The sequence below is a fragment of the Lemur catta genome, chromosome 13 (assembly GCF_020740605.2).
Source record: "Lemur catta isolate mLemCat1 chromosome 13, mLemCat1.pri, whole genome shotgun sequence".
NCBI classification, from domain to species: Eukaryota; Metazoa; Chordata; class Mammalia; order Primates; family Lemuridae; genus Lemur; species Lemur catta.
The window spans coordinates 73627329-73651958 of NC_059140.1; the positions used below are offsets into that span (position 1 = coordinate 73627329).

General features: G+C 37.0%; 1 protein-coding gene across 1 annotated transcript in view; it reads right to left on the minus strand.

The window, feature by feature from the left end:
• FRY (FRY microtubule binding protein) overlaps positions 1-24630 on the minus strand; it is a 231492-nt gene that overhangs the window by 77638 nt on the left and 129224 nt on the right. Inside the window, exons 20-31 of the mRNA XM_045566954.1 lie at positions 24062-24148; positions 21597-21856; positions 20987-21176; positions 20255-20379; positions 18012-18069; positions 17035-17126; positions 16576-16748; positions 15344-15504; positions 13679-13789; positions 11398-11552; positions 2865-2964; positions 2379-2550 (exon numbers count right to left, since the gene is read on the minus strand). Coding sequence (XP_045422910.1) covers positions 2379-2550; positions 2865-2964; positions 11398-11552; positions 13679-13789; positions 15344-15504; positions 16576-16748; positions 17035-17126; positions 18012-18069; positions 20255-20379; positions 20987-21176; positions 21597-21856; positions 24062-24148 — 1684 coding nt within the window. The remainder of the gene's footprint in view (positions 1-2378; positions 2551-2864; positions 2965-11397; positions 11553-13678; positions 13790-15343; positions 15505-16575; positions 16749-17034; positions 17127-18011; positions 18070-20254; positions 20380-20986; positions 21177-21596; positions 21857-24061; positions 24149-24630) is intronic.

Below are 24630 nucleotides of genomic sequence, written 5' to 3' on the forward strand. Positions count from 1 at the left end.
TTTGGTTTCTTATCTGCTCTCCTCTTTTTAGACTGGATGTTCTCCCATCCACCCCCACACTGCAGCCAGTCTTTCTAAAATGCATTCTGATCTTGTCACTCTTCTTGTTTGAAACTCATCGGTGGCTTTCAGAACCCCAGCAGTTTGCTTGGATGCCCTCCCTGTTCACAGGGCTCTTAAGGGGGAATTCAAAGAGCACATGTAGAAGGTCACTGGCCTACAAACTCCTTAGTGGGCAAAGCAAGGCCTTCCAAGATGGGACTTCTGCATCTCTGTCTGTCCGTGGCCACCTCTAGCTTTCTCCCTTCCCTGCATGTTACGTTAGCCAAATCGGGCTCTATATAATCCCCCAAAGGCATCATGCTATTTTACATCTCTAAGCCAATGCATATGCTATTCTCTTCGTTGGTAATTTCCATCACTACTTGTCTGTTCTGCAAATTTCTACTCTTCTTTCAAACTGCAGCTCAGACATCAGCTTCTCCGGGAAGTCTTTGCTGATACTCTTGGCCCAGAAATAGATTACTGCCTCAGTGTCCATCTCATACATTGAGCATATGCTTTAAAAATTGCATTTCCTGCACTGTATCAAAATCACATGATTGTACATCTGTCTTTACTATTAGACTATGAACCTTTGATGGGAGAGACTGTTTTATTCACCTCTGTATTCCTAGAACCCAAGCACAGTGTCTAGCACATAGGCAGCACTCAAATCTTGGTTAAAGTGAATAAAAATAAATTTTAGTTTTTCAAGAAGAGAATTAATTTACTAAAAAGGCTTTTCTTGGGTCTCTCCAGTGTTTAAGGTACTAAACAAGGAGGTGACTAGCTCTGCCTCAAGTAGATGGAGAGTTCTGCACAGTAGAGGTGGACTTTAAGTTAGATCTTAAGGAAGGCTGAAGTTAGGGAGAGGGGTAGGGCCATTACCAGCAAAGGGAACAGCGTGTACAGAAGCAAGCATTTATTAGAGGGCCTGGAGTGTTGGTCAAGGATTAAGTGGGATTGGAGTAGAGAATTCTTGGATGAAAAGGTAGAAAGCAAGTTTGGAAAAGGAGCTTTTTTTTTTTTTCTTAGTTAAGTAGTTCCAATTTTTATAGCATTGGCTTTGGAGGAAGACAGATCTACATTTAATTCTGGTTTGGCTGCCTCCTAGCTATATGGTCTTGAGCAAATTATTTAAAATCTCTAAGCCTTAGTTTCTCATGTATAAAAATAGGGATGATAGTGGTGCTGGTGGTGATAATTCCATGCTAGGACTGGGCCAATTGCTTAGTTTTCATTAGCCCGTTTTAATCCACACAACACCCTACAAGGTGGTTCTTATCATTGCAGATGAAGAAATGGAGACTTGCCCAAGGTCAGACAGCTGGAGAACAGTGGGGCCAGGGGTTGAACCCAGGCTGCCTGACTCTGGAGCCTCTGTTCTAACCACTGTACCACACGAGGGGTTGTAAAGACTAAGTGACAAATGCAATGCACATAAAGTGCCTGGCACAGAGCCTGGCCGATATTAACCATTCACTAAATGGAAGCTGTTATTATTAACACCAGCCATTGTATCTAGGACAATTGGGCAGAGAAGTTTTGAGTTGAGAAGTGCTGTGTGGCTTTGCATTACGGATGGAGGTCGAATTGTAATCAGGGATGCAGAGATGGGGGGGGTACTGAGGAGGACCTGGACAAAGCGGTGTTGATGATGACAGCTCTGTGCTCTCTCCATTCCAAATTTTATCAGGCCTGGGGCTCTAATCCCTTCTATGCTTTTAAAAATAAATAAAAATTTATTTTTATTCACTCCAAAAAGAGGATGAGTTCAAGAGACCAAAGTCTGCCTCTCTGCAAGCTGCAAGATGAGCTCAGGCAAAAAGTTAATTGACGAACTATTTAAAAATGGATTTTCACAGAAGTTATTCATGAAGATTGCTCATGAAGATGTGCCAAAAATCAAACTCTCAACAACTTATCTATGTAGCAATATATAAGCTACAAAACACCACCGTCACCAACACCAACAACCAACTCAAAACAATTGTATGTATTATGAGCTATACTGCCCATATTTAGTTTCTCTGGCAAGTCAATTTCTTTGGGAAATTTACATATGTAATGTATGTAGAAGTATTATTATTAACCTAAGCATCTTTGCATTTGCCGTATGTATGTGTATACCAATACTATTTTAGATAAACTATTTTTTACATTTTAAAGATATTCTAGAATTTACTCTCATATGTAACTGGATTTAGCCCACAGCAATTCTGACCTGAAAATTTAGCATCACCAATGTTGGCTGTAAAAGTAAACTAGAATTTAAAAAGAAAAGTTCCTTAGTGCAGAAGTGATCACCTACGTCATTACTGACTACGGTGTGGTACCTGAGAAGAGCGGGAGCGTGAGCTCAGGGTACATCCTGGCCAGTTCGCAGGACAAGAGGGCGAGCGACACGCTGTAGAGGGGAGGCAGTGGCCCGTGCGTCCCGTAGAGGATACTGCCCGGTCTTTGTTCGGCAACTTTCTTTGAATATACAAAAAGCTTTGCTTCAAGTATCTATAAAGACGTAGGAAAGTAAGAAATGGTATGAAAAACATAAGCCGGACATCTCAGGAGCATTTGTATTTAATAAAGGTTAGAAGTAACAAAACTAATTAATGCCTATTTTAGTATAGCATTAAAGGTAAAGTGTCAGTTAATTACTATGTTTACAGAAGATTACATAATTGTTTTCTCACTCTTTATGTCCACCAATGATATGTAGGAAATAAATAAAACCCTATCAATGAACAGCAATTCAGTGATCAGCTACCATTTCTATTTTCTGTGCTCAAGGATGAGTGTTTTCTGTGCCAGTGAGTGGTACGTGCCTGCATCAGCTGCATGGAGATCTCATAAATCTCTCTGTTGGTGTCCGAGGCCTTGAATAGGACAAGGTTCAACAATGTCACTATGTCGAAGGGATAATTCCTAAAAAAAAATAAATAGTATGGTTTATAAGACAGCATGATCAGTAATCTTGATAGACCATTACCTCTCAAAATTCTACATGGCTCACCGACTTCAGTCACTTATTAATGACACTCCCACCCCCATTTTGCCATTATTTTGCCCTCTTCTTTTGTTATTTATTAGTAGGTGACTTTATTTGTGTTTAAAATTAAATGTTGGCCGGGCGCAGTGGCTCACGCCTGTAATCCTAACACTCTGGGAGGCCAAGGCGGGTGGATCGCTCGAGGTCAGGAGTTCGAGACCAGCCTGAGCAAGAGCGAGACCTCGTCTCTACTAAAAATAGAAAGAAATTATCTGGCCAACTAAAAATATATATAGAAAAAATTAGCTGGGCACGGTGGCGCATGCCTGTAGTCCCAGCTACTCGGGAGGCTGAGGCAGGAGGATTGCTTGAGCCCAGGAGTTTGAGGTTGCTGTGAGCTAGGTTGACGCCACGGCACTCACTCTAGCCTGGGCAACAAAGCAAGATTCTGTCTCAAAAAAAAAAAAAAAAAAAAAACCAAAAAAACAAACCAAATTAAATGTTGTGATACCAGGATAAAAGAACAGAAAACTCTATCCAGTGTAAATAGATTTTAACGAAAGCCAAATACAAGTGAAAAGGACGTAAGAGAATATGTGTACTCAATTTCTCAATACCTCACTGAATTAATATTTTCATTTATGAAATAATAATTTCATAAATTTTTTAAGCACCAATTATCAGAAACAATTGTACAAAGTACTGATGATACAAAGTTAGTGAGCCTGTTCTCTATCCTTAAGGAGGGCTTACAGTTTAGGTATAGAGACAAACTGTCCCGTCTACTTCCGCTGAGTGTTATGATGGGACTATCTACAGTGTCTACAAGAATCCTGATGAGGGACACCCACATCAGATGTGGGGTTAGGGGATGCCTTTCTAAGGAGGAAACAAGTAAAATGTTTCAAAGCACCAGGAGACATTAGCCAGGCCATGGAAAAGGTAGGATGGGAGTATTCTCGGCAGAGAGAACAGCATTCTGAAAGATTGTAAGACTGAAACAGCAAGATACCTTCTGTAAAGGGAATGAATTTCTATGTAGTAGACTGAGTGAAAGAATTAAGTAGAGGAATACAAGAAGATGGGGCTAGGGCAGTAGGTGGGTTTAGAAGATAACCAGCCTGTGGACTTCACCCTAAAAGTTTCAGAGAACTGCAGCAGGATTTGCAGTAGGGGAGGGGGGTTTTTGAAGAATCACTGGCTGCTATTAGGTTAGGGTTAGGGTTAGGGTTAGGGATAGGGTTAGGATTGTAAGGGGCCAAGGGCGGCAGCTGTTACGAGAATCCAAATGGGAACTGACGTGGGCTTGGATTACGACAGGGATAGCAGAGACAGAAGGAGAGGATAGATCTGAAAAACACTAAGGAAATAAAATAAGCAGGATTTTGTAATTGACTGTATGTGTGAGATGAGAGCTGGGTGGGGAGATAGGAATGAGGAGAATAGATTATGTGGCAATTGGTGTTATAACCAAAGAGAATATAGCGACTGAGTGCATTTTTTCCCTTGCTATGTAATACTATTTAAAGGTAACATCTTTTCACTGTATTTTCTTAGTTTATAGTGGGAAAGAGGTCATAATAGAAAACTCCTGGTGGGTTGAACAACTGTTAAGAGATGATTGGGTCATGCGGGCTCTGCCCTCATGGATGGATTAACGGCTTAATGGCTATTGTGGGAGCGGGACTGGTGGCTTTAGAAGAAGAGGAAGAGAGACCTGAACTAGCATGCTCCCAGCCCTCACCCTGTCATGCCCTGCGCCACCTCAGGACTCTGGAGAGTCCCCACCTAATGCAGCTCCTCAACTGTGGAATTCTTAGCCTCTATAATTGTAAGAAATAAATTTCTTTTCTTTACAAATCACCCAGTTTCAGGTATTCTGTTATAAGCAACAGAAAACGGACTGAGACAATCACCCTTCTAGAAAAGCATGTTCCGCTATGAAGACAATTGCCAATTGCCCATTTTACAATTAGTGAGAAATGATAGTGAGAATTGGTTAAACATATGAAAAGGTTTTCCATTTTTTATTTTTAATATTACTAAAATATTATTTTTATGATACTGGTAATACCTGAATACATTTTTCTTCTAAAAGATTCAAGCAACACATAGAGCAAGAGGATCCACTGTGAATTTGGTTTACTCATGAGGCTGGCAAGTTGATGCTGGTTGTAGGTGGGTATACAGGATAAAATGTAGAATTACCCCATTTCCTTTCTCTTTTCCAACTGATATATTCCTACCCCAGAGGCAATCACTGTCAATATTTTGGTCTTTCAGCCCTTTTCTAAGTATATACACAAATATGTGCACCTAAATACCCCTCCCCCAATGTACAGGATTTTAAACATAAATGTGATTCTACTACCTGTGTGTATTTTTGATGATTTTCTTTACCACTGAACGATGAGGGTTACTTCAGTCTTCTTCATAGCTGCTAAGTATTTCACAGTGTAAGATATTACAAATAACTGCTCTTATAGTGCATGCTGTGGTGTGCCACCTAGATCCTTCTTTCAGGATGGGGCACTCAATCCTCCAACCACAGTGTTGGCAGCCCATACCCCAGAGCAAACTCCTTCCCTGGGAATTGCCTTCAGCCAAAGAGCTCTGCTTAGGCCAAGGTCATGCCTACTCCGCAGCAGCCCCTGTGGGACTGACTGACATTCTCTTTTCTCTGCCAAATCCTACTTCCTTCATTTCTCCATAGATGTTGACCCCAAGGGCACACCCCACTAGATCACCTGCACTTGAATCTCCATCTCAGAGTCTGTTTCCTGGGAATGCAACTTTTGACATGCATTGATGGACATTTAGACTATTTTGAATTTTTCATTATTATAGTGCCTTGAACACCAAATGTGCAAGTATTTCTTTGGAAAAGACTCCTAGAGAGGTCATGCAGGGTCAAAGGGGACATTTAAAATTTTGGTAGATGCTACTATATTGCCTTCCAAAATAGCTTTACTACTTTGCACTTTAAAAGAATTACTTTTCTAGAACTTGTATTTTTAAATGAACATGGAATAAATTTGGTGCACCTGATGGGAAATTTGGGCCCTCCCCCCAGATGATGGTGATGATGATGATGAGGTTAAGAATGATGACGAACAATGGGTGACATCTGTGTTATGATGGGCTTACTTTGTGCCAGGTATTGGGTCAAGACGTTTACCTAGATTTGTCACTTAGTCTTCACAACAAGACATTGAGGCCTAGAACAGATAAGTACTTGCCTGAGGTCATAAAGAAGTGGTAGAGTCCAGACTCTTAGATATGTTTGACTCTAAAGAATTCAGTGCTCTCAGCCTCCCAGACAGCCCACAATAGTGTATGTCATAGCCAGTGTAATCTTGAATTTTTACAAACTGCAGTATCTGGAAATAGACCTTTCTGACTGAGAAAGTAGAAAGGAAACTCCTTTCTGAGCCCCATAGAAGCAGAGAAGCCTTACATCTCTGTATTCTGACACAGGGATTTTATACATATACATATATACACACACATATACGTGTGTGTGTGTGTGTGTGTGTATAAGAACACTGAAAAACATTGCTGGGTCATTGGGGATTTAAAGGCAGGAAAGGGGTAGACAAAGCTTCTCTGATGCAGGCACTTGACCATGTAATTAAGGCATTTAATTTGTTGCTTAAGACTGAGAAATGAAATTCATGAGGAACAACACTGAAAGAAATAATAGATACAGAGAATGAAAGAAACCCAGAAAAGGAAAAAATGGGAAGATTTCAAATAAGTGAAACAGCACAAATAAAGTGTCTGTACTTAGATGTTTAAATTAGGCTTAGAAATGGAATCTTATACCTTTCAGTATTTAATTATTATTCAACACGGCACAGGAAGGGTGAAAGATAAAGACAGCTGTGATCATACAGAATAAAAATCAGAATAAAAGTCAAAATAAAAATGGGAGGTAGCTATGACTCAAAAAGTAAACAAGAAATAAAACCATCTGGACGAGAAGGGATTTTGAAGAATTTGGGAAGTGCCCACTAGCTCTGGGTTACCTAGAACCAAATGACAAAGCTCAGGATAGCTCTAAGATATTCTGAAAAGAAGCAGATTTTACTAGTTAATGCAGGGGATTACTTCATAACTTTTCCCCTCCAACAACTAGTGCATAATAATAGTGTTTATAGGGTGGTTACTATGTGCTAGGTTTTACACCAAGAGATTGGTTTTATTTAATCCTCACCTAACCCTATCATCCCCTCATTTTACAAATGAGTAAGCATTTGTAGTAACTTGCTCAAGAGCAAACAGCTTGATTAGAGGCAGAGTGAGGATCTGAACCCAAGACAATATGTTTCCAGAGGCCAAATTCCTAAACTCTGCTCTCCTGAAATACTCCAGCAGGCTGACACCACCAAATAAGGCTCGTTGTCACCAGTTAGGGAGTGTGACTGGGATTTGTGAAGCATCAGGTGTCTTCCTTGTTATTAGATGGATGGTATTACTCCCTTAAGAAATGGGCATTTACTTTAAAAAATTCTAATTTGCTAAGCCTGATTGAAATTAGGAAAGATTTATAGAAAGTTAAGGCAAAACAAACTTACAAACGATGACAACAAAAATCACCACTGAAAATAAATCCAACAAAATTCTTTAAGAATCAAAACTTTGATCTCATATATAATGCTAAAACACCTATTAAACATAAGAGTATATTAGAGGGTAAAAGTAAAAATAATGGAATGCTTCAGTATTTAAATATAAAGAGAATTCTGGTGAGTTAAGCTAGTGATTGGAAATTTCCTACTTTTAATATACTATTTACCTTGATTTATAACCTCGGAAAGTCATTTAGTCTCTTTCTAAGTTTCCTTATTTGTTCCATACTAATCTCATTTGGAGTTGAGGAGAAAGTTAATAAGAACACACACAGAAGCCAAATAGTTATTTGAACTAAAGCTGACTAAGTAAGCAATTTTCTTTTGTGCTAAATTATAGCACTGAGATGCATTTAATAGCTCTTAATCAGGTATATTAACATATTTCATGAAAAATTCTGCAAAATTAATATTGCCAGTTCTACCATCACTTTCTACTTTTATCCTCACTTCCCCTGATCCTATTCAAGTTCTGTTCTGACTTTCTGTCTCCCAATATCATCTGAGTCACAATATAGCACAGCTATATAGTTTTGACTGGAGACCAGTAAGTTCACAGCACACGTGTGCATTCATGTGCACACACACACACACACACACACACACACACACACACACACACACTTCTGTACTTCTGTAAAAGAAACCAAACAGAAGAATGTAAAGAACCAGTTTTTTTCCATTATCACAATATTGATGTATTTACTGTGCAAAAATGGTTAATTCTCTCTTTTAAAACTAAAGGTATAAAATTTAAACTGACAAGAACATTAAAAAATTCAATCTTTTAGGTATTTTAATGTCAGTTATAAGTGGTTTCTTAATAAATAAATCTGCTTATAACTGTCATATTCCTCTAAAAATAAATCCAGCATATAATAATTCCTATTTGAAAAGGAGAAGGTAATTATTTATTTTACAAGAATTCTTTGCTTTAGAAAATGACTTGTAGGAGTTACTCAACAGATAACTTGTCTGAGAAATTTAAAAGATGATTCAGTTGGCATATGATGTTTCAGAAACTTATTTCATAAGATAAGGTATTTACTTGCTTTTTTAATTTTTTATTTCAAAATATTAAGGGGTACAAATGTTTTAGGTTATATGGATCGCTTTTGTAATGCTTCAATCCTGGCTATAGGTGTGCCCATCACTCAAATAGTGTTCATTGTACTCATTAGGTAGGTTTTTGTCCCTCCCCCCTCTTCCCTCCCCTCGGTTGATTTCCACTGAGTTTTACTTTCCTCTGTGCATATGTGTGCTCAGCGGTTAGTTCCAATTTAATAGTGGGTACATGTGGTGTTTGTTTTTCCATTCTTGAGATACTTAGGAGAATGGTCTCCAGTTCCATCCAGATTGTTGCAAAAGGTATTAATTTATCTTTTTTATGGCTGAGTAGTACTCCATGGTATACATATACTACATTTTATTAATCTACTCATGAATTGAGGGGCACTTGGGTTGATTCCACATCGTTGCAACTGTGCTGCTATAAATGTTTGAGTGCAGGTGTCTTTTTGATAAAATGACTTCTCTTCTGTTGGACAAATAACCAAGAGTGGGATTGCTGGATCAAATAGTAGGTCTACTTTTAGTTCCTTGAGGAATCTCCATACTATTTTCCATAGAGGTTGTACTAGTTTGCAGTCTCACCAACAGTGTATAAGTGTTCCTTTTTTTCCACATCCATGCCAGCCTCTATTGTTTTGGGACTTTTTAATAAAAGCCATTCTCATTGGAGTTAAGTGATATCTCATTGTGGTTTTAATTTGCATTTCCCTGGTGATAAGTGACATTGATCATTTTTTCATATGTTTATTGGCCATTTATCTTTCTTCTTTTGAAAAGTTTTTGTTCATGGCTTTTTTAGATGCAGACTTACAGAAAACAAATGAAGCAAAAGCTGAAAACACCAGAATTGCTTTTGGAAAGAAGTTCTGCAAACCTAAGTGCAAAGACTGCTCAAGCCTATCTGGAGGCCTGTCTGGACTACACAGGCTGGGAATTTATGGGGAAAGAACAAATTTAAGGCCACAGCTGAAACTTTAAATTCTGAACATGCTCTGTGGTGAAAAATGGCAGAAGTACTGGCCAGTGTCTGGGCAGTTTGGCCCCAGCCATGGTATTCCCAGCCCTCTTCCCTTCCTTCAGAATAGATGAGTGTGATGAATGTAAAGAGATAGACAATATTTGTCTAAGAAGCCAAAATAGTTTAGTATAACACCTTAAAATATCGACTCAGAACACAGGAGGTTTTATGACTCAATATTTTTGTGACTAGAGACAGTATTGAAATTGGGACTATACTGCAAAATTCATAAAGCATTTATTTGTGCTCCCTAAGGAAAAATACCCAGATTTATTCAGAGAAATGCAGTGTGATACTTTATGAAATGGCCATGCAATGAAATAAATTTGACTAGCATAGTTCAAGCCAAGTTCACTGGGAGCAGGGCAGCGAAGAGGTAAAACTTTTATTACTCTTATTTTTGAAAGAAAGAGATTCAAGTCACAGATTCTAAATATATTTTTTAAATCAAAGGGTCATGTGAACAAAAATTTATTTTTAGAATGTTGAAATATCTGAAAATAAAAAAAAACACTCTGGGGGAAAAAGATTTTTGCAACAATGTTCTTTTGGTAATGTCCTGTAGGTATATTTTTTAGTAAGGCTTATATCAAATAAAACTCAATGGAAAACCAGACAGTTTAAGATGGGTTATATGCATCTGCCATAACTTTTATGGAGATTAAAGTTTGTAATAAAAATTCTACTACTAAGATTATAGAAAATGAAAGCTTTAGACATGAAATGTTATCTATTATCTCTATAAAAGAAAGATAAAAATTTTAAAGAGAACCTTGTCTCTTTAAACAGGATGCTCATTTTAGGTTTATTGAGAGTAGATGTCTTCTAAAATACTGTTCTTATTAATTTAGACCAAAAATAAGTTGGAATTTAAAACTAATTCACTTTTATTCCCTTGATCTGGTAGCTCGAGATAGCTATTTAAAATACAACATTTAATTAAAAAGTAAAGTTGACAGTCTATGTGAATCTTTTAAAAAATAAACTCGAGCTGCATTTTCTCAATTTTCCTGATACATAAGCGCTTTCTTGGAAATAGGTTATGCAATTTGAAAAATCTTCATTAACTCTTTCAATATTAGCTATGAAATTATTTCACTCAATAAATCATAGAGATGAATGGTGTCACTGAATGACTAATTTATATAAGAAGGGCAGTGGTTTTAAAAGTGTAATCTATAGAATCTGGGCTGCCACATTTTCTTTTCATTTTTTTCCTATCTAAAGTTTTGAACAAAGTGAATTTAAAAAATTTTAGGTCACTTCCTGGGTTTTCTTTGCTCTAAAGATGGGTGAAGGGCTCACAGTTCACCCTTGTCACAAATATTTCTAGACATTCCTTTAGTTCATTTAATGTATCTTCTTTTTCATTTTCAAATCCTGCTGTAATACTTCACTGTGAAGTTCCAGGCAATTAAAAAGAAAGGCGCTACAACCACAAATCACTTTCTTGATAAAATGAGAAAAATCAATGTAACCACAAACTTCTAGGGAGCAGATTATCTGCTGGGGACATATGAGCCATTTTGTATTCCCATGGAATTTACTGTGCTCAGATAATTGCAACACAGTCAGCTCTCAATCATTCTTATTACAAACAGCAACCTTGATTATGATTGCCACCGACCATGACTTGCAGAAATTCATACCTGCTTCCACACACAGTCGCTATGGCTTTGAAGCAGCCGGATGCAAGTTGGTAGGAACCTGTGTAGCATCGGTCAATTGCCCAGTTAAAAAGATTGATTTGGTCAGGATTAAGTTCCAATAGCAAGACAACAACTTCGCAGCCAAGCTGATGAACCTGAATACACAGAGCAAATCAATATTATTCATATGTAATGAAAGAACATTCTAGAGAAATACACAAGATCAAGCTTAGCCAATATAAATTGGGTAAAATAAATTTTGGATTAATTTTTATGTCAAGCAGTCTTTAAGAGGATGTAATGTTGCAACTGAAAACTGAAATGTATACACTAAATTTGACTCTATGTAGATGTTATACAGGAACCACTCATTCTCAATTTTTAACTCTGAAAACGTGATGAAGACTTTGTTGGCAATGTTTCCTTTTTGCATTTAAAATATTTCTGAAAAATATATGTATTTGGTTAAAAAATCTAATATACAAAGAATATCTTCTATGTATACAAAGTCTTTTAAGGAAAAAAATCAGAGGGAATATGATTATGAGGCTTGATTACTAAATATACTACATGAAGCTTTGCTGCCGATCTTTCAAAAAGAAATATAGTCCCAATAGACTCTTCTTATCAGAGGCTTTTATATGAAAAAAAAAAATGATAGTAGATAGAATAAGATACTGAACTGATGATTCCTGAAGCTACTGTCAAATCCTGGGTGGCGAGTGAACACGCACATTTGTCCAGGAGAAGCCCGGTGCCCGCAGGCTATGTCCCCCTCAGACAGTAACATTATCCTGCCTCCTCCTCAAGTTGTTCACCCTTCTTGCCAGTTGCAACCAGGTAGAAAAGGATGTTCTTTCCTATTCTTAGTTTTGCCAGGAGTTTTCCTCATGAATAAATGTAGAATTTTATCAAATGGTTTTTCTGCATTTGAGATGATCATATATTTCCTTTTTAAGATTCTATTAATATAGTTAATACACTAATGATTGACAGATATTTGAATATTAAACAAACCTTAAAGTTTTTGAATAAACCCGATTTGATCATGATGAATCATTTTCTTATCTATCACTGAATTCAATTTTCTAATACTTTGTTTAAAGTTTTTACATCTATGTAATGAATGAGATTGCCTTTTAATTTTATTTCTTGCTACATTCTCTTCTAGTTTTTTTTATCAGGGTTATGCTGGTCTCATAAATGTACTGGGATGTCTTTCCTCTTCGTCTGTTTTCTCTGTAAGAATTTGTATTAAATCCATGCAATTTGTTCCTTAAATGTTTGGTGGAATTCATCAGGAAAGCTCGTCTTAAAGTTTTTTTTCTTTAAGACTTTCAATTTACTGATTCAATTTCTTTATTACTTATATGAGTATTCTGATTTTCCTTTTCTTCTTCTGTTGTGTTTTTCTAGGAATTTGTCTATTTTATCTAAATTTTCAAGTTGATTGTCACAAAGATGTTCATAGGTTCTCTTTAATTTTTAATGTCTATGGCATCTGTTGTGATGCCTTCCCTTTACAGTTCTGATGTTGGTTACGTGCACCTTCACTCTTGCTCATGTCTCTGTCACCTTGTTTCTCTCTCTCTTCCTTGATTAGACTTGTCATGGATTTATTAACTTTATTAGTCTTTTAACAAATTCAACTCTTGACTACTGATCATTAATTTTTTCCTCCTTCATGAACTTCTATTCTTATCTCTATTATTTCCTTCATTTTACTTTTTTTGAGTTAGATATGCCATTCTTTTTCTAATTCTTGGGATGGATTCTTAGGTCACTCTCAGCCCTTTTTCTCTTTCTAATACATGCAAATGCATTTAAGGCTATACATTTCATTCTAAGTAAGGCTTTATTTATGGTCCACAAATTTAGTGTGTAATATTTTCATTATTCTTCAGTTAAAAATATTTTCCAGTTTCCATTGTTATTTATTCTTTGACTCACTGGTTATCTGGAAGTGTATTTTTAAATATCTTTTTGTTATTTAATACTAGGTGAATGCTACTGTGATTAGAGAACATAGTTTATATCATTTTAGTAATTTGAACTTTTTTGAGACTTCCTTTGTTACGCAGTTTATGGTCAATTTTAGTAAATGTTACTGTGTTTTTTATTCTGATGCATCATAGTGTAATGTGAGCAACACATAACCCCACACTATGTGGCTGATGTGTGAAGAGATTGTGTTGTGAACAATGCTTACACAACTCAGTAACTTAACTGAGACAGAACACCAAAGACATTTAAAAACAATGTAGTTTTGCCTAGTACTTACACGTAAATCTTGACAAGCCAGAATGTTGTCAAGCCACTTATATAGGTAGCCATCCGGGGAAAGGCCCACATTGTCAAAGACAGGGCCACAGCACAGTACTGCTGACATTGCCTGATGGTAAAAACACAACGAAACATGGAAATGAAACTTGGAATAATCTAATGGTATCCAACTGACTCTATAAAACATAAAATCAGATTTACTAATGATGAAGGCCCTTTAAAAGCAGTTATTTCCCCAAGATTTTAAAGTATTCCTTAGTAAATTTAATAAAAAATACCAGATTCAATTTTTTTTTTTTTCTTTGAGACAGGGTCTCACTCTTGCCCAGGCTAGAGTGCAGGCGCATCATCATAGCTCACTGCAACCTCAAACTCCTGGGCTCAAGTGATCCTCCTGCCTCAGCCTCCCAATTAGCTGGGACTATAGGTGTACACTATCACACCTGGCTAATTTTTCCATTTTTTGGTAGAGATGGGGTCTCTCTCTTGCTCAGGTTGGCCTCATATTCCTGGCCTCAAGCAATCCTCCCTCCTTGGCCTTCAAAAGTGCCAGGATTACAAGCATGAGCCACTGTGCCCGGCCTTTGGCTCTTTTTGTGAGTTAGTAAACCATAGATTTAGCTTTGTGGACACATAATTTTATAATTAGAAAAACTCTTTATGATGAAAGAGTAAGTATTCAAAACAAAATAGCTACTTCATAATATTTAAGATAAACATTCCTTCAATGATTTCAAGTGAATTTTGCTTATAGGAGAAATACAGCTTTTCAAATTTTGCTTTTTTGACAAATATTTGACTAATGTACTCAACTAACAAACTATGAAATATATAAAAATAAGTAGTTATGATCTTTAATCAAAGGTAAAGAAAATTAAAAATATAAACTTTAGTTCCTCTAAAGGTGGGGGCAGGAATCAAGGGACGGTATGAGAAGGGAATCTTTATTAACCTTGTAATTAGCAGGTCCAACCAACTATCAGGGCCATAGTTTAAATTAGCTCCACTGAGGCAAAGTCCACCTGAGAGTCAGCCACTCATGGTATATGTGACAGAGTGGCTATACAGTTAATTTTCTAAGGGCAATCAGACTGAAAGGAGTCATGCTTCTGAAGATTTTGCATAGTTCTAGCAGCCTAGAAATTTATTTCTGGCAGTTTTCTAGAACAGAAGTTGCCTAGCCAGGGAATGCAGCTCCTGGTAGATTTTGTACTTGAGGGAAGATCTGTTTTTTTTCCTTAGGTTGGAAGTTAATTGACAAGGCAGCTACATAAAGGATAAATGAGCAAAAAATATATGGTTTTCATAAAGGAGAAACGTTGGATAAAAGTGAGTGCTTGGAAAAGTTTTGCACTTTAAACTTGTGAGCCCAATTGGAATATTTACATATTTACACATATCTATCTGTCTTTATGTGTGCCTACTTTGGAATTTTTGAAGTCAGTTTAAGTATGTGTGTGTGTGTGTGTGTGTGTGTGTGTGTGTGTATATATATGTATGTATGTGTGTATGTGTGTGCCCATTTTATTTTTTGGTATGTACACTTTTATAATATCATATCATATTATTTATTTTAACCTTATTTTTAAGGCATGGTTGTTGGTTTTAAGGAAAGAGACCATTGATCTGATGAAAGTCATTCTGTGAGGAAAATGTCACCTACCTTTAATGCACAATACTGGTATCTTGTAATCTGATGGTTTCTGTCACTGTACCGATCCAGGGGCGTAAACATGATGCTGAAGGGACCTGCCCACTGGCTAAATAAGATGAAAAGATGGTGCCTCAGGCTTTGCTGGGGGAAGAGAAATCTTCGGTGGTGCACTAGGGAGAAAAACAGAGTTAGTGTACAGGACTGAATGCAGTCTTTATATATAATTCCTAAAGGAACAATTTCATTTCCTAACTCCAATTTTCTTTAGGTAATAAAACATGTATTTAAAAAGTGAAGCCAAATTCTCTTTCTCAGTGCGTACTCTTCCTCTCCTTGCGTTGCAGTCAGCAGCACCTTGGCTCGGAGTGGGAAGCAGAGATTGAAGTGGGACCCATAGAGACTGTTTTCTAATCAATATGTAGGAAAACTACAACACTTCCCACTCTGCTGCTGCTTACATGGAAAATGCTGCTGGCCTTTAGGAAGAACTCTGAAATATAGTATAGACCATTCAAACACACACATGGAACTTCACTCTAACTGAAGAGATTGACTCATTATCTTAATTTAGGGTCATCAGAGATGAAGAGGATTGATTAGAAGGTTACTAACATCAAAATAATGAGAAGTAGAAACATTAGTTGAGTTGTGCCTTTTTGTCATTATGCCCCAAACTTTTAATTAGAATAATTTTTACATCAAACTGCATAGCTATTTTATTTTCTATGCTTCTATTAGAATGAAAATGTTTGATACCTATTTGCTCTGTGAAAGATAATTTTCTCTATAATGTAATATTAAATCAACTGCAAAATATATTAAGCTACATAGAATTCTATTTAATATGTTGATAGGGTAGAGTCAGAGAGCAGGAATATTGCTGAAATTACCTGTTCACAGATTAGCACAGAGACAATGTGAAAATAATGAAGCCTGTGTGAATGTTCCCTCTGAATTACTTCCTTCCTATAGAAATCACATAAGTTCATTTTCAGATGGGAACCAAAACAAAGAATAGAAATGACCAGCACAAAGCCATATTTAATTCATATTGTTCCCTTTCCAAATCTGCTGAGTTACAATAATCTGTTCCCATGTATATTTCCAAGTATCTTAAAATACATAAACAATCCTATCCCAGGACTGTATACAGGCCAGTAGGATCAAAAAGGAAAGCACAAGTAATAACACAAATGGTTTTTCAAACGTGGAAAGTAATTTGTAGCGATGTATCACGATACCTGGAACACACTGGATCAAGTTGGCCACCATTGCACTAAAATGTGCCCGGATATCTTTAAGAATTTCAACTTCTTTGTCATTTTCTGCTTCTAGGAGCATGCGGGTCAAGTCTACATATTCTAAGAACAAAGCTCCAAGGGCTAATGTATCCCGTTCTAAGGCTCCGTTTGTGCTGGAATACAGGAAAGTTAAACTTTTAGATGATCAGTCTTTACGTCAAAGTGGCACATGCTTCATGAAAAGTAAGATTCACTGTCAGAACTCACACACTAAATTTGTTCCTAACGTATATGTAGCATAAGTAGAATATGAAAAAAGAAAAATCAAGCTTTCTTTTTTGACTCTTCTAAGCTAAAGGTATTATATTTAAAAACAAAAAAAAAAGGAAAGAGACAGAGAGAGAGACAAAAAGACCAGTTTTGGGGGGAGAGATCAACTAGGTAAAACTGCGACTCTACCTGTCACTTATGACACCAGCATCGGCCAGAAGTTCAAAAATTCGAAGTAGTTGTAGCCTTAACAAGTCTCGCCGTTCTCGGCGTTTCTTGTTCTATGTAGAAAGAGGTAATAACACGACTTACAGACACTGGCAAAACAATATTAACTGTGCTTTAGAAAACTGTATGAAGGGTAGCCTTAATCAAGTCATTTTCAATGTTCTAAACATAAAAGACAACAGGTATTTTTCTTTCCTCCTAATCCTTAGAGAGAATGCTTGCTATCACAGACTGTAAGAGAAAGAGATCATAAGTGGGTCAATAAATATTTATCAGGTGGGAATGTTGAGAGCTAACAAGCCTTGTTTCTCAGATGCTCCCAGAGTCTGCTGAAAGGCTCAAGCATCTGAAACATGTGAAAAGGACAGGGACACTCGTAATCCCCCCAATGCTCGTCATAGAGGTAACACTGTTGGTTCTTATTCAAATTGCTAAATTTCTGCCATTTCTTATATCATAGCTAGTATATGGGAAGCTTTTTTTTTAGCCTTCTTCTTATTATTTTATCCTGGTACATTATAGGTTCATCCTTTTCAGAATTCACTTTGGGGAAGATAATGTTTAGGACAATTCTTCATATGCCAGATGAGACAAATTATATTCTTGGCCATATGACTCCTTGTAAACAACAAGCAAATGAAAACCAAAATTCAATTTTAACACAAACCTCTTACAAAAGAATGTAATGATTTTACATATACACGACTACTTAAGTTGCTTTGCATTTATACATTTAGGATATAAAATCCATAGAAGCATATTATACTAAATATTGTATACTGAAAAATAATAAAAACAAGACGAGTTGAAATGTTAAGATTCATTGTTAAAAAGTTGTTGAGTGTTTGTATTCTTTAGGGGAAACTATTGGGCTTGATTTAAATTTATACCAGTGTCCAAATAAACCAAGCTTCAATTATTTAAATTCAAAAGCTTACCTCCGGTCTTCGTTCCAGAGCTTCTTTCATTAATGGATGAAGTTCTTCTACCAATTCTCTATGGAGGAAAGGGGTCAGCATTTGAAATTCATTGTTATTGACAACAGACTGGCCACTAAATGCTGTGTATCCATTCAATCCTAAATCACTGTTTTTTTCACTTTGCTTCTAACATCAAAATCTCCCTTGAACTCACCATTTCCCAATCATGTGGTGAATGGGAAACAGGTATTGGTCTATTCTCCATGTTGTTGGTCTTAGTTCCAGTGCTCTGCATATAATTTTGGCTCAATACATATTTATTGGCTTGATTTTGATTTAATATTCTGGAAACTACTATGGTAAAAAACCCTATCTGAATAATTAAATAATATTTTCCACGTGTTTACTAAATTCAAAGCACTTTATTACAAGCTATGGAACTGAAGATAAATAAAATCAAGCCAGTGTAACCAAGAAATTTTGAGTCCAATTAGAGGATAAAAGATGGGTGCAATTACTATGGTAATACCTTTGGCATCCATGCCCAGGAGACTGACTTACAGTTGATTTTAAAAACAAAGTCTTTTTGGATTTCATAGCTAAATTCCTTTGTCTCAGCTATATGATAAATACAAATTATGGCAAGCACTAAAATAGTGAGGTTCTCATAGAAATATTTTCTCTTGTGTAGTAAAAATATGTCTTGATCACATTACTGTATATCTTATTTTGCATATATATATTTCACCTGCCCCCATTGTCTACAGTTCTCAGCTTTATACTTGCTAATCAATTAGTTGTAATCTTTAAGAAATAACTTCTGAATTCCTGTTTCAAAACTGACAACACGATAAGATCTAGCCTGTTGTCAGATTACTATCAAGCTATTTTGTCTATGGTATGTGACATGTTTGAAAACCTTATACTTTCTAGTAGGATATTTTGTGCTATTAGACATCACTCTGCAGGAAAATCCAAGGATAGGAAGCTAAGTTCTAGAACATTTTGCCCTAAGAGACAGAAAACCTGTGTTCATTTCTGATTTTCCCAATGTAGATGCTAGAATTTCTTTATTAAAGAAATGGGAATAACATTAATAGTTTCTTTCAGTTCACAGCTACCATTTACCAAGTGTTTACTATCTGCATATTCACATTGAATATATCTTCTCAATAAATCTATGAGATGACATCTATTATTATTCCATTTTTTTTGTTGGAGAGATACACTTTCTTTATTTTTTATTTATTATACCAGTTTTATACTTGAGGAAACTGAGGCCCGGAGACATTTAGCTTTCCAGACTCATGGAGCTAGGTGGTTGCCTAATCTTACCTACCTCTAGGAATATTAAGAGAGTGAGATATGCAAAAGAGTCTTAGGTTCTTTGGAAAAGAATGTTAGGTAATTTCAGGGACTGTTATTTGTTATCTTTTTGTATTTCTATATGATGCTTTGTCTTAACTAATTAACCAATAACTGGTTAACCGGCACCCACTGGAGTCAGAACCCACAATTACTTCTTTTAAGGATAAAAGACTCTAAACATGAATAACTTAACAGATCTTTTTCAGTTGCCTCTAAAATGTCTGATTCATCTTTATTTTTCGAATAGGGGTACTCCCAGATGCTTGGAGCTTTCTCTTTTCTGTCTACATGGAAAATTTTGTTTAAGATTTTATTTGTCCTTATAGGCTTTTGTTGCTTAAAGTCATCAGAGGCAGCCCAAACTAACATTTTATGATGCCTCTTTCAAAAGGCTTTGGCTGCTTCAGATGGAGAGGTAATTTGACTGCAGATGTGAATAAGGAATACAGAAAGCCTTGTATGCTGATTCTATTAAGGCAGAGAAAGTGCCCTATGGAAAGATCAACTAACACACTGGAAAGGCTTCTATCAGCGCTCAACCTTCAACAGTCTGTTGTGTAAATGGCACAGTGGGCTGTTATTATTTTGACATTATAGACTCTTAACAGTTTGGCTAACTGAGGATTGACACTGAAATATCTTATTTATAGTTACCTAAAACAAAGCTTGCCAGTGAACTAAAACTAAAGTTGTTAGGACTGAAACTGAAATGTGAGGCAGCTGCAAGGAATGCTTGTTACATGCACATCAAGCAAAGCAGGTGTAAAGGGAATCGCACAGAGCTTGTGAACTCTCCCGGCGCATGCCAACATGCACACTCACTTGAGTAAAACACGGAACTATGATAGTAGCAGCACGGATGAATTTAGAGCAACTCATTAAGACTACTGTACCTGAAAACAAGGGAATTTGTTCTTCCGAATCCTAAAACCAAGGACTCTGTGATCTCAATGCTCTCCAGCCTCATCAAAGGCACCAGCTGCTTTAATAGAACTCCCACCGAAGGGGTGCCTATGGCCTGAAACAAGTGGATTAAAGTGAAAAAGAGGTAACATGGTAACCGATGGTTCCTTTAATCAAAAGGCGATTCCATTATAACAGTTTCAAAGTACTGAACCACATCCCAAGGCACTGCCATCATTTCACGGGGTGGCAAAACACCCCACAAATTGAATACAGCAAAATGAATACATTTCTCACCTGGGACACAAATTCTAAAGAAAATTTTGTATCACAGTCGTCTTCTTTTTAAAACCATTTAAGTCTACAAAACCATCTTTAACAAAATAATCAAGGCATGGTTTAAAGGTGACTATTTGGTGAGGAGTGAGAGAAATGTGGTATGTAGGACATGAACCAAACCTCATGGCACAAATAAACACAAGTCACTCTATAGTCTTAAGCAAGTTTCTCAACTTATTTTTATCTTCAGTTCCTCCCCTTGTCAGGGAGGAGTAATAAATTATTCACATAAACACTCAATGGAATTTAGAAATGTGTAGGATGAAAGTCTGATCCCATAATACTCCAGATGGCAGGCACAGTGCAATTTGCACTGTGAACTCTAGACAAACAAGCTAAAAAAAAACCTTACAGAATAATTCTTCTGAAGCATGTCATGTCACCTTGTTATCGTAGCTCACTGTACCATCAGGTGTGGTCGCCATTATTTCTGGAGTGGAAGCTCTTAAGTGTCCTGGGCTCATAATACTGGGTTTTGCAACTCCAAAACAAAGAATAAGGTAATTTCTCCACAAGGTAACATAGTTGTCTCCGCTGCCGGCAGTGCTGGTTTTCTTGGCATTAATTGGGCTACTGGAAACATGGAGTCAAAAACAAGAGTGAAACTAAGTTCTGGATTTTAAATATCATGTATTAAATAAAGATCAGATCATAAGAAGTGCTTAAAAAGAGTTGAACAACTATCCGTCAAGGATGCTGCTCAAAGAATATCTGCACTGGATGAGAAATCGAATAGAAGAGCTTTAAGGTCTCTTTCACCATGAAAAGTCTGAGATTATAGACTTACAGAATCATATTGATTATTAAGGTAAAAAAACCCCTAGTTCTAGACAAAATTTTTTTAATCTGATTTTACTCAATGTTAAGAATTCTCTAGTGGGAAGTTCAGAAATTAGAGAGGATCATCATATCCCAATCTCTTGCATAAAAGGAAAATTTAAGAGGGCAAATGGTAAGACCAGCAAAACAGAGGAAAGCACACGGATCCCTTACTTTGGGTCCACCAGAGGCATCACTGACTGGAGCCGAGTGAAGGCATAGGGCCAGGCGTAGCTGAGGGCCGTGGGGCAGTGTTTGGGCAAGTTCTCCTGCCGGAGGAAACTGAAGAGGCAGAGGACCCAGGGGTCTTTGACAGACTGTGCGAATATCCAGACATGGGAAGGGCTCTTCACATCATAATGGCTATTGACCAGGACTGCGTTCCATTCCACCAACCACTGCAGATCCACATTGTGGGTCAGCGGTAACGTCGCCTGCAGGTACAAGGGGTAGGTGGTGAATCAAAGCTGAACTGAAGTTGCTCATCCTCACCAGGCTCAGCCTGAGCGTTCCTTCTTGCACAGTGCTTTTCCTGACCACCTCTGCACTGGGCTGGCTTTGGATCTGCAATGCCCATCCTGCACCTACCACATATGACTTTGGTGTGTAGTCATCCGTGCTTCCTGTGCCAGAGGATAAGCAGCTTAAGTGCAAAGTTTACGGACTAGGGTCATATTCTGACAGGTTATTTGTCACATAGCACTGTGCATCAGTTCACAGAAGTTGCTCACTAAATATCTGCTGAACAGATATATGACATTAGTAAATTTAAACTCAACCATGGATTTACCATTTTAAAATTCTGAAAAGTTATTCATCTTCAAGATTCATAAATGTGTTTTTATCCCTGCAGTTAGTGCATATTTAAGCCATGATTTTATTATCTTTACTTAGTCTGAAATACCTTCCCTTTGATTTGAAAGATGGCTAAGCACAATCCCTTTTATGAAGGGCATTTTACTGATGATTTTGGAGATAAGATATGTACTTATTCTTGCCCTAGGCTAGCAAGCCAAAATAATACACTTCAAAACCTCCTGGAAGATAAATATACATATTGATAAGTTGTTATATATCATTTTATTTTCTTTTAAGTCCAGATAAATCACAGTTTAGGAGACACCAATTTTCAAATAATCTAGCTGTTGTGATGAGAGAGGAAATGGGCTTCATGCTTGTTAGGTATGTAAAGTGATGCATTTTAAGCTGTCAGGTCTATGAGACCCGTGGGTAAGAGTGCTGCAACAGTGGCCTCGATGGTTATTGGGCTGTAAGGGGCAGAGCTGGAGCTGCAGGGCCAGGGAGATGAGATTCCAAAACAGGCGCTGCCCAAAGCCTGCCACCAGGGAAAAGTACTGAACATCCCAGAGTCTCTGTCTACTTAATTTAAGACTTGGGAATTATAATGCTGATGTCACCTAATCTTATAGTGAACTACGTGAGCTAACAGCTGTAGAAACACCTGGCCCAAAGCAGGCACTGCTTCTCCCACTCCTCTTCCCCCCCCTTCTGTGCTTCATTCTAAGTTCAGTATTGCTGACCTAGTTACCCCCGGCTCAAGACTGTGATTCTGGTAAAGATAGAAGGAAAGCACGTGAACAAAATATAACAGTGGTATCTGTAGGCAAGTAAGATATGTATACAAAATAATGAAAGTTAACAATTTGATCCAGTTTGTTCCCCTGGATTAAAAAAACATCAATTTGAAATTCTAAAAGAAATAGATCTACTTCATTCTCACTGTTAAGGTCTGCAGTGCCTGGCTAACTGTTTTGGTAATTATTATTATTATTATTCTGACTATAAACAAGAACAGGGCTACTAAAAATAGGATCTATGTTCAATCTCAGTTAGAGAAGGCCAGGGAAAGCTCGCAAATGTCTTTAGGTGTTGTATTCATTTATAATTATGTGACAAGTATCTGCATCAGGCATCAGCAATGTGGATTCTGCAAGGAGTCCCAGATCTGCCCTGCCTCTCTTCAGTTATTCACTGAAATCAATCCAGCTTCTATTACTATACTTTTATTTTTAAAAAGTCAGATAACTAAAAGCAGTTTCAATTTCCCTTCTGCTTGTTCAGGAAATTGAAAGCTGCCAATATGCTTTTTAAAGGAAAGAATGTATTTGGGTAGCAGATAAAACTCTCCTAGATTCAGAGTCCAGACAGGGTCAAGTCCGGCTCTAACACTTTCCTTCTGTGGACTCGCCCCTTAATATTTTTGAGTTTTAGTAACTCTAAGGGTCAAATAAGACAATAAATGTGAAAGCATCTTGCAAATGATAAAGCGGCCACACCAACAGAAGTTACACATTAAGTAAAAAGTACAATATTAAGTCTTAAGGACAACGAATAAGGTGAATTAATTTTCTTTTAAGAATCTTGAGCAATTCTTGAAATTGCAGTTTATAAAGTATTATCTATATTCCTAAGACTCAAATTTTGTTTGAAATTTATCTGTCTCATAAGCTAGCATTTGAAAAACTAGTCTTATTTTTCTAAGTACCTTTGGGTCACTTTATTAAGCTGACATAAATGCCCAAATTCTTCCACAAAATTTTTCTTTGACTCTGTCTTTCAGATAGGTCCAGAGCTTATATCTAAGAGCCACTAGCAATCAGGATCAAACGTGTACTTACTGAATCCGAAACTGCTACGTGAATAAAACTTTCGAGAATGGAAGAACTTAGCTGATCCATGACATCAATCATGGGCCTGTCGTCGTCCTGTACAAAGGGGAGGTGATTACTCTCCGTGGGAAAATGAATCCTTCCCACCCACCCCGCCACCTCCGTCTGGTACAGAAGCAGAACATGTGAGATAGCGATACGGGTTTTCTCACAGAAAAGTGAGTGCCCAGATGGTGAAAGGCAGTGAGTAAAACTCCCTGTGGTTTTGAGCTCTGTCTTCCAAGTTTAGTGGAAGATAATTAGAGCTCCAATTTCACATTGTACTGAAAAGACATATTCCTGAATTTCGAAGACTCATACATGAACATGAGAAATCTAAATACCAGTGACATACATTATTCACCAAAGGGTTCATGTTGTTGTTAATTTCAAGGAATGAAAACCCCACAAGAACATGCTTTGCCAGGCCTTTAAAGTGCTACTTATTTGAAATCACTGGTCTGCTAAATTAACTGATAAGTTGTTGACTGTGATTGAATTTTAGTTCCAAAGAAAAAGACTGACCACGTACTCTTTGT